Source organism: Berghia stephanieae, chromosome 6 (assembly GCF_034508935.2).
Source record: "Berghia stephanieae isolate SIO BIC M18660-M18661 chromosome 6, UCSD_Bste_1.3, whole genome shotgun sequence".
In the NCBI taxonomy this organism is placed as follows: domain Eukaryota; kingdom Metazoa; phylum Mollusca; class Gastropoda; order Nudibranchia; family Aeolidiidae; genus Berghia; species Berghia stephanieae.
Genome location: NC_088365.1, coordinates 44,937,765 through 44,949,390, shown reverse-complemented (window position 1 = coordinate 44,949,390; position 11,626 = coordinate 44,937,765). Strand labels below are relative to the sequence as shown.

The 11,626-nt window shown below is 36.5% G+C and overlaps 1 protein-coding gene across 1 annotated transcript in view; it reads left to right on the top strand.

The window, feature by feature from the left end:
* Positions 1 to 2,368: 2,368 nt before the first annotated feature.
* The window catches only part of LOC144975862 (uncharacterized), a 28,113-nt gene continuing 18,855 nt past the window's right edge, over positions 2,369 to 11,626 (top strand). The window contains exons 1-3 of the mRNA XM_078920047.1: positions 2,369 to 2,521; positions 3,170 to 3,245; positions 11,337 to 11,449. Of these exons, the coding sequence (XP_078776173.1) occupies positions 2,473 to 2,521; positions 3,170 to 3,245; positions 11,337 to 11,449 (238 nt within the window). The 5' untranslated portion in view covers positions 2,369 to 2,472. The remainder of the gene's footprint in view (positions 2,522 to 3,169; positions 3,246 to 11,336; positions 11,450 to 11,626) is intronic.

Sequence of the window (11,626 nt, the reverse complement as noted above, 5' to 3'; positions counted from 1 at the left end):
CATTTTTCTGAATTAAACATTCACCCCATACACCGGAGCATACTCAATGTCTCAATCGTTTCTATGTTATATGTTTGTGTTGAGAATATTGGCTATTAAGCTTAACTGCTGGTCAAAATTATTCGCGATGGTGGTGTACGAACGAATCGGCGGTCTCAAGAAGTGGGTGAGAGAGGGATCTAGTAATGACTTTGAGTTTGAAACGAATATTTTTGTGTTCGTGGATAGCTCACACGGTAGAGCCACGCTCTCACCTGCCAGGCGGAGTTGTCGTACCAATAAGGTCGCAGGTTCAAACCCCACCACCGCCGCGAAAAAAATTTTATTCTCTATTGTCTTCTGGCACTTTTCTATTCACTTCATATCTTGTTGTTACCAACATAAGTGCCTGCTCCACTCACTTTTCTGAATTAAACATTCACCCATACACCGGAGCATACTCAATGTCTCAATCGTTTCTATGTTATATGTTTGTGTTGAGAATATTGGCTATTAAGCTTAACTGCTGGTCAAAATTATTCGCGATGGTGGTGTACGAACGAATCGGCGGTCTCAAGAAGTGGGTGAGAGAGGGATCTAGTAATGACTTTGAGTTTGAAACGAATATTTTTGTGTTCGTGGATAGCTCACACGGTAGAGCCACGCTCTCACCTGCCAGGCGGAGTTGTCGTACCAATAAGGTCGCAGGTTCAAACCCCACCACCGCCGCGAAAAAATTTTTATTCTCTATTGTCTTCTGGCACTTTTCTATTCACTTCATATCTTGTTGTTACCAACATAAGTGCCTGCTCCACTCACTTTTCTGAATTAAACATTATTCAGTATTGATGCTATGCGTTTAGGAAACATATTCAAATCATCCGCCAGCCGATATAACTGTACCAAAAAACAAAACTGTGACGTCAATGTCGTTTCTCCTCCTCCTCCTCCTCTTACTACTACTACTGCTACTACTACTACTACTACTACAACTACTACTACTACTACTACTACTTCTACTAGTACTACTACTACTGCTGTTGCTACTTCTACTACTACTTCTACTACTATTACTACTACAAAAAAATACTACCACTACTAATAATGCTACTACTACTACTACTACTACTACTACTACTACTACTACTACTACTACTACTGCTGCTGCTGCTACTACTACTACTACTTCTACTATTACTACTACAACAATACTACCACTACTAGTACTGCTACTATTACTATTACTGCCACTACTACTACTACTACTACTACTACTACTACTACTACTACTACTACTACTACTACTACTACTACTACTACTACTACTACTTCGACTACAGCTATTAATACTACTACTACTACTACTACTACTACTACTACTACTACTACTACTACTACTACTACTACTACTACTAGTACGTGCGGCTATGTGATCGAGTGGCTTGACACTCGCTTTCGGATCGGAAGGTCCTGGGTTCGAGCCTCGCGCTCAGCGCATAGTTGAGTCATTGGCAAAGGCTCTTTACTCACATTCTCTCACCGTTCTCCGGTGTAAAATGAGTAACTGGCCGTTAACAGCGTTGTCTTTGTCCGAAAAATTGTAATATCGCCTAACAGGCGTTATGTCCGGTCCTACATGCTAAATGTTGCTGTTGACCCCTTGTAAAGCGCTTTGAGCACGTTTAGTGGAGATTACGCTATATAAAAGCTCAATTTAAAGCTCACTTTTACTACTATTACTACTACTACTACTACTACTACTACTACTACTACTACTACTACTACTACTACTACTACTACTACTACTACTACTACCACTACTACTACTACTACTACTACTACTACTACTACTACTACTACTACTACTACACTACTACTACTACTACTACTACTACTACTACTACTACTACTACTACTACCACTACTACCACTACTACTACTACTACTACTACTACTACTACTACTACTACTACAACTACTACTACTACCACTACTACTAATACTTCTCGGATAATTAAGTTTCCTAACTATATCGAGAATAACCACATTCTACTGTAGAGTTCAATTACAAAATGTTCGCCATTGTATAATACTTCTATTCCAATATAAACGTGTACGATAATAATCCTTTAAAAATACACTTCCCTTTCATTTGTACGTTTCAATTCCTCAACATTTTGAATTGGATACACATTTCGCATGAGACACAATCATAAAGAATAGAGATTTGATATATTTCCATTGTAATATTCATGTTCTGCAACATTTTCTCCCATCTTATTATAAATTTCAATTGTTATTTTCACGTGGTGACACTTTTCCAATTGTATTTTAATAGATATCTTGTCACGCACAACAAACGCGATTGTACATACAATTTTATGTCAATCCATGTGAAATGGACAATATTATATATGCCCCAATCCTCAGTCCTTATCATTTACGTTGCCTTCCTGTGTTTGACTGTCTGAAGGAATTTTCTGACTGACAAAGATGGAAACTGTCTTATTCATACTTTTACTCTCAGTTGCCGTCAATTTATGTGAGAAGTTTAATAACCATCATCATCATCATCATCATCATCATCATCATCATCATCATCATCATCATCATCATCATCATCATCATCATCATCATCATCATCATCATCATCATCATCATCATCATCATTATCATGGTCGTCGTCGTCGTCGTCATCATCATCATCATCATCATCATCATCATCATCATCTTCAACCTCATTGTCATAATCAGTTCTGTCATTATTATCATTATTATGATATTATCCTCTCCTTCTCCCTCCTCCTCTTCATTAACATTATTTTCATAACCACAGCAACAACAATAACCATCACCAAAACGTTTCTATTACCATTGAGCAATTTGTATCGTGTGCGAGAACCGTCGTCCCTCTCCCCCCTCCCCCCGGAAAAATCTTAGAAGCCTTCAGCCGCTTAACTAAGATTATACAAGTCTGAAATGTTACCTCAGACTCAATTATTCAAATTTGTATATACAATTTTTCGAAAATACTATATTGAATAACTTTAATTCTCGATTGTATTAATAACAAATTTTTGAAGACAGAATAAAAAAATCTAACTGTAATACAAATTTCACACACAAAATGTATTGCCTATTTATCCTATTATCATCAAGTCATCCTTAACTATATTATTATCTACAACAGGCGTCTCTCAATTTCATACGCTCGATGATAATGTTGAAAAGTGCAAGTTCTTGTATGTACAGGACACGATCTGCCCGTAAGTTGAACATTGTCATAACAATAGGATTCAATAATCTGATGTCATGTCCGCCCAGCAACCAGCACCTTGGTTCTAAACAAAGAAAATCGGTACTCTCTATTCTTCATGCTGGCTAGAACCATTTCACGTGTCATGTGATGAGAATGTACAAAATTCATAACATGATCAGATTTATATTGCTTTCCTTCTCTGGATACACTGTTATGCATGTCGGAGAAGTATTTCATAAGGGCGTCCGCAATCGTTCTGATAGTTTAGAACCAGTTACTAAATGATTATGCGTCATAATGAGGGAAGTGACGTCACGACTGTTGAAGCCTATTCCACTGTAGTCTGAAAGAAAAATCCTATTTTTAGCATTTTGATCCAAAATGGTCGTCCTTGAAATATCGATCGATTAACCACCTAACTGCCGTGCTCTGGAAAGGCACATATTATAAAAATTTGGCGAGAAAACTTGTCCTTCAAATATCGATCGATTTCAATGACCCTCTTCTTGGCAAAAACTCTCAATCCTGGGACTTTGTGAAGTATTTCTTGAAGTTCCAGATTTGGGAGTTTTTGCCAAAATGAGAGTCACTTAAATCAATCGATATTTGAAAGACAAGTTTTCTGGCCAAGTTTTAAAATAGAGGACTTATCTATCCAAAGTGCGACAGTTCGGTGGTTTAAATGACCTCGCCTTATCAAGAACTCTTAAACTTGGGAGCTAAAAGTCTTCAAGGATGTCCCGGGTTTGATAGTTTTGGACAAGATGAGAGTCATTTGATAAATCGATATTTGACATACTATTTGTCTGGCTAAAATTTTTAAAACATGATTTTTCCTAGTGCAAAATTTTGTCATTGTTATTCTTGGCCATGTTTTGTTATAGTTACTATTACTACCACAACAACAACAACAACAACAACAACAACAACAACAACTACTACTACTACTACTACTACTACTACTACACTACAACAAAACAACAACAACATCTACAAACTACTATTATTACTACTACTACTATATATACTCCTACTACTACTACTACTACTACTACTACTACTACTACTACTACTACTACTCGTAACGGTCGTCATAGGTAGATAATATATTAATTCAGGTAGATGATATATTAAAAGGTTGTGAATTCATGCTCCCGACCAATCAGCCGTTTTACGTGGTCAACAGATTCTACCCCATTAAATCGCTCTATTAGTTTAAGTTAATATAATGGAGATCTCCCTGATACATAAAGACTAATTAAAAAAAACAACAACAAAAAAAAAAAACAGCACTACACAGGGTGATTCAATAAGAATAAGGCAAACCATCAAGCGATATTTTTAAAAAATCAGTAGAAAGCACTGGCTTTAATAACAATATGAAATTAAAAAATGAAGGAGCAGGCACCAGTGTAATAGCAATAACAGATACAATAAACCGTAGCCATCATTAACTTATATCTTGACCAAAAATGACATCAAAAGACAAGTCTTTGGCCACAACTTACTTTAGACCCAGGGACAATGGGCGAAACACTCCCTCCCCCTGGGGATTTTATGAGACCAGTTTTTTAAGTAAATATAATGTGTGGGCTTTTCATTTCTGGCCGGCTGCCAAAAAAAAAGTGTCATCTTCACAGAGTTATTGCCCTTGAAAGGTCATCAAGTGCGTTAAAATGAGCTTGCCACTGCCAAACTTTGAACTGCCATAGCTTCCTTAGTTTTCATCACACATGTCACAAATTTGGATTGCACTGATGTATATAGACTATATTAGATAAATAATAACTAAATTCAAGGTTCAGAGTATTTAGTATGTATGAACTTCAAGGATGAATTTTAAAATATTAAAATTTTCAAAAAGTTTCACAGACACTGTTATATAACTTTAGAGCATTACATTTTTCTGTATACATCAAAGAGAAAGTGTTATAGCCTGTGTATAGCTAGACCTAAATCTAAAATTTCGTAAATTTTTAATCACTAGTTTTGAAGATATTGGATATTTTGTGATTGTACTATTGACAGAGCAGTTATTCCCCTTGGTGGATTAGAGAAAGGTTTATAATAATAATAATAATAATAATAATAGATCTTTATTGTCCATAAATATGGCAATTTGTCATTTAGTTACACTTGTCATAATGTTAAACGATAACTAAGATTGAACAGACATTTCACTATATTTTATATATTTTTATAGCAAAAAAAAAGCAGTTTATGGTAATATGACAGGAGAAATTTGGTACTTAGGGATAATTTTTTAATTACATCAGCCCAAGGAGAGATGGGGAGGGGGGGGGGGTCACATCTAGTCTGACTCTGTTTGGGGGGGGGGGGAGGGGCCCGGTAAGCATGATGCTCACTCACTTTTTTAGGGTAGGGTCCAGGTAAACACTGAAATCAGCTTTTCAGTGTCAGCTTTGCTCAAATAACTATTTAAAAAATAAGGGTTTGCAGTTCTTGTCATAGAAAAATATTATAATGCGAATTATTAGATTCACCATTGGTACTTATGAAAGGAAAAAAGTAACACTAAACTGCTGATGTCTATAATGTACCCTATCATTCAATTTGTCTTTCTGTGAGAACAAAGTTGTGTTGACATGAAATATGAAAATTCTGCTTTGTGTTCCACTGTTTTCATTCATGTGTCCCTTCCCATATTTTTCTATAGTTTCGGTTTCAGGTTAGTCTTTGTTTGTTTATTGGCCTTTTTAGGGCGCTAGCACCTCAAATATGTTATATCAATATCAGCGCCCAAATGTACGTTAAGTCAGAGAGACCAAAATAGTATATCCTCTTCAACACCCAAAAGAAAACAACATGCTTCAATTATTTTTTTAAAACCTATGACTAATCAGGGTTAGTCTTTGTGCTTGCCTATTGCCTGTTTTCATATTATAACTGATAAAAGCTGACATCATATAAGTTCTATTCTCAGTAGTTCACATTCTCATCCTAAAATGCTATAATATGTATTTCGAGAAAATGATGTTTTTGTTTATTAATTTTCTATTTGTCACTAGTAAAGATAGTTTGTATGTATTTCAAAATGACCCTCAAATCATCAGTTTCAAACATAATATTTAGTTATATTAAATTAGACATGTTTTAAAATACAAAAATGCATTTTATGAATTTTTAGAAATTTTTGCACCAAATGACCTTTCAGGGGCAATAACTCTGTAAAGATGACACTATTTTTTTGGCAGCCGGCCATAAACGGATAGCTTAGATGTTATACTAACTAGAAAAATTGGTCTTATAAAATCCCCAGGGGGGGGGGGGGAGTGGGGGTCCCGGTAGCCCTTAGTCTAGACCCAGGGCCAATGGGCGAAACACTCCCTCCCCCTGGGGATTTTATGAGACCAGTTTTTTAAGTAAATATAATGTGTGGGCTTTTCATTTCTGGCCGGCTGCCAAAAAAAAAGTGTCATCTTCACAGAGTTATTGCCCTTGAAAGGTCATCAAGTGCGTTAAAATGAGCTTGCCACTGCCAAACTTTGAACTGCCATAGCTTCCTTAGTTTTCATCACACATGTCACAAATTTGGATTGCACTGATGTATATAGACTATATTAGATAAATAATAACTAAATTCAAGGTTCAGAGTATTTAGTATGTATGAACTTCAAGGATGAATTTTAAAATATTAAAATTTTCAAAAAAGTTTCACAGACACTGTTATATAACTTTAGAGCATTACATTTTTCTGTATACATCAAAGAGAAAGTGTTATAGCCTGTGTATAGCTAGACCTAAATCTAAAATTTCGTAAATTTTTAATCACTAGTTTTGAAGATATTGGATATTTTGTGATTGTACTGTTGACAGAGCAGTTATTCCCCTTGGTGGATTAGAGAAAGGTTTATAGCAAAAAAAAGCAGTTTATGGTAATATGACAGGAGAAATTTGGTACTTAGGGATAATTTTTTAATTACATCAGCCCAAGGAGAGATGGGGAGGGGGGGGGGGGGTCACATCTAGTCTGACTCTGGTTTGGGGGGGGGGGAGGGGTCCGGTAAGCATGATGCTCACTCACTTTTTTAGGGTAGGGTCCAGGTAAACACTGAAATCAGCTTTTCAGTGTCAGCTTTGCTCAAATAACTATTTAAAAAATAAGGGTTTGCAGTTCTTGTCATAGAAAAATATTATAATGCGAATTATTAGATTCACCATTGGTACTTATGAAAGGAAAAAAGTAACACTAAACTGCTGATGTCTATAATGTACCCTATCATTCAATTTGTCTTTCTGTGAGAACAAGTTGTGTTGACATGAAATATGAAAATTCTGCTTTGTGTTCCACTGTTTTCATTCATGTGTCCCTTCCCATATTTTTCTATAGTTTCGGTTTCAGGTTAGTCTTTGTTTGTTTATTGGCCTTTTTAGGGCGCTAGCACCTCAAATATGTTATATCAATATCAGCGCCCAAATGTACGTTAAGTCAGAGAGACCAAAATAGTATATCCTCTTCAACACCCAAAAGAAAACAACATGCTTCAATTATTTTTTTAAAACCTATGACTAATCAGGGTTAGTCTTTGTGCTTGCCTATTGCCTGTTTTCATATTATAACTGATAAAAGCTGACATCATATAAGTTCTATTCTCAGTAGTTCACATTCTCATCCTAAAATGCTATAATATGTATTTCGAGAAAATGATGTTTTTGTTTATTAATTTTCTATTTGTCACTAGTAAAGATAGTTTGTATGTATTTCAAAATGACCCTCAAATCATCAGTTTCAAACATAATATTTAGTTATATTAAATTAGACATGTTTTAAAATACAAAAATGCATTTTATGAATTTTTAGAAATTTTTGCACCAAATGACCTTTCAGGGGCAATAACTCTGTAAAGATGACACTATTTTTTTGGCAGCCGGCCATAAACGGATAGCTTAGATGTTATACTAACTAGAAAAATTGGTCTTATAAAATCCCCAGGGGGGGGGAGTGGGGGTCCCGGTAGCCCTTAGTCTACTTACTTAGGCCGCCGCTTGGGGCGCCCAACATGAGCCACAAGTCTTCGCCATTCTGTCCTGTCCTCCATGAGTGTACACATCTGCCTTGTGTTATCCATTCCTGTGTCATCTAGCAGGCAGTCAACGTACGTTGTATTTTGCCTGCCTCAGTTTCTGGTTCTTTCAAGTGGTTCCCATAGCACAAGACTGCTTGCACTCCCCTCCTTGTGTCTCCAGCAGTGCCCCGCAAGTCTCAGTCTTCTCTGTTGTATCTTCGAAGTCACTTTGGGGAAGTCACCGTAGAGCTCTTCATTTGACATGTGCTCTTTCCAGCTTACGTTGAAGACAATCCACAGCATACTCGTTCAGCCTCAGTTTCAAGTCTACTGAGGACTTCTTGTGCCTGATCCATCTCCTCGTCTAGTAGAGCCATATCATCGGCGAAATCTAGATCCGTGAGAATCATAGCTGACTGCGCCTACTTCTTTGTCTATGTAGCGTAAAGCCAAGCTCGTTCTCCATGCCAGCGTAGGTCTTTCTCATCATGTAGTCCAGGAAAATTTCAAAGAGATAGGGGCTAATGTATCACATTGAAGCACCCCTGCTTTGATCTCAAACAACTCAGTTTTACCATCTGGAGAGATAACCTTTGCTCGTGTGTTCTCATACATTCTTTTAATAGCAGAGATAAGTTTAGGAAGTGTACCGAATGCTTTTAAAATTTTCATCATGGTAGGGCGATGTATCGAGGCCTTTTTAAAGTCTACGTATAGAATGACTGCCTTCTTGTTGTGACTTTTTAGTTCTTCCATTAGCCTCTCAATGCCAGGAGGTGAGCAGTCGTGGATCTTCCTGGTTTTTCATTCCTGTGTAGTAATCCATTTGTAAACTCCAACAGGATATCATCAACGTCACAGTACTTCCATACATCAGGTGTGATACCATCAGGCCCGGATTGTTTTCCATCACTCATCCACTGTAAAGTCACTCTCGTCTATAAAGATATCTTGAAGAATTGGGCCTATGATTGCGCCATCTTCTGTTGCTCTGACTGGATCTTCTCCTAGAAGTGACTGGAAGTGTGAGAACCATTTCTGTCTTCTTTCTTCTTATGCTTTACCCTTGAAGACCCCTTGTCGAATTGCTTTCCTACCAGTTATTCTGTTTATCAGTTTCCAGCTTTCATCGTGTTTGCTTCTCTCGTCGGCTTTCTCTACTTCTTGGATGAGACTATCTAGCTCTCGTTCTTTTATATCCATATAGACAGTCTCTACTTTCTGGTTTGATATCCTCTACCTTTCTTCGTTTACTGAGTTTGGTGTTTGTTGGTGTTGGTTGAAGGAATCTTGGTCTTCTTTTCTATCTTCAACAATCAGTGGGTGATTAGAAGTGGATCTTGTCGTGACTTTTGTTCTCCTCGGTACTAGCCTCTCTGCTATGTCCCGGTTTGCTTTTATGAGTTTCTCATAGCGTTCCCCGTCGGATCTTCTTCTCCGTACAAAGTCCTGTGAATCTATTCCTCACCTCTATAGTATACTGGTTCTGTATAGTTGAGTCTTTTAGAAAGGACCAGTCATACTTCACTTTTGATGGTGTTGATTTGCTTTTTCGAAGACTAAAGCGAATTGTGGCAGATGCGAGACTTGATCTCCTTCTAGGCTACTGAAGCTACTGAATGCTTTGCATTGTGGACTGAGTTCTTCCACTTTCTATTCACTAGGATGTAGTCAATCTGTGTTGGCCACAAAAGATAACAAATCGTGAGTTGTATTCAATAGCTCAACCAATGGAAGCTCTTATTTCATTTAGCTATACGAACAACAACTCACTAGACGCTGCACAAACCTACAAAAATACGTCAAACTTTTAGTCCTAGATAATACCAGTGTCAAACCATTAGTTAACCATGGCTACGAATCAATACGGTGGGCCGTGGCATGCTACGAGCGTTTGAGATGAAGTCTCGCATCGGTTTGAAGTTGTACGGGCTGCCTGTGGCCACATTGAGCGTTTCATCATCCATTGTGGCTTGTGCTCTTGAGCACGTTGCCGGTCAGCTGTCTCCACGAATCACGATCCTCTGCGGTGAGCATGAAATCTGTGTTGCTTTCTATGGGCTGTTCTAGGGAGATTCTCTTCACAATAAAATGAAAAATAAAGATGCGATAAAGAAAGTTCCACTCCCTTTCATATTATTTGACAAAAAATGACAGATTTATTCTTATTTTAAAATAAGTATACGCAGAGCTGCCTAGCTGAAAATTTTAAAAATCGTAGTTTTAAGTAAATAAAAATAGAAGTGGCTATAAACTTTATTAACTTTAAAGATCAACAATTTAACCTCACGTGGGTTAAAATTACTCTTCTGAATCCTTACAATTATGTGGTCTGACCTCACGTTTATTTTCAAAGAGTATCAATGACTTAAAACGATTGTGAACTTATGACATTGGAACCAGCATTTCGTAGTAGTGGCTAGGTCTATATACGTCATTTACACAATATTTTGTGTATCCTCATGTGGCACTAATATTTTAGCCACTTCATTTTCATGTCAGGACGAGAGTGCTGAACTTAAATGGCTCCAGGTTCCGAAATGAATGGGAATGCTGTCCACTTCTTTGTGAACTGTGTTTCTATGGCCTTCCTTTGTGCGGGATGAGGTGAAGGTTGGCGGGTCTGGAATCGCTCTTCTCATGCCAGCCCAGGGTGGGATCGAACCTGAAGAGTTGAAATATGTACAAGGAATCAGATTCTTACTTGTTTACTAACTGGCCTGTCTAAGGGGCATATTATTATTATTATTATTATTATTATTATTATTATTATTATTATTATTATTATTATTATTATTATTATTATTATTATTTATTATTATTATATTATTATTATTATTATTATTATTATTATTATTATTATTATTATTATTATTATTATTATTATTATTTGTTGTATGATTATTATTATTATTATTATTATTATTATTATTATTATTATTATTATTATTATTATATTATTTTATTATTATTACCTATTACTTTCCTCATTATTATTACTATTAAAGATTTAGTGTGATTTCTCTTACTCTTTAATTATCATTATCATTATTATCATACCCTCCCCTCAGCGATCATGCTAAAATAATGGCGTGTCTAGATGAAATCCATACTTATAATGATGAGGAACAGGAAGTACTTGAAGAAATAAAGCTCCAGGAGAAAAGAGCAAGTGAATGTCCAGGTAAGAATATTAACCCCTATGTCTGGATAAACTTGAGAATTTATTATATAGAGCAATATACACTAAACGTGCTCAGAGCTCTTTACAAGGGTGCTCCAACCAACAGCAACACATAACATGAAGGACGAGACATGACGCCTGTTAGGCAATATTATAATTTTGCGGGCATCTGTGTAC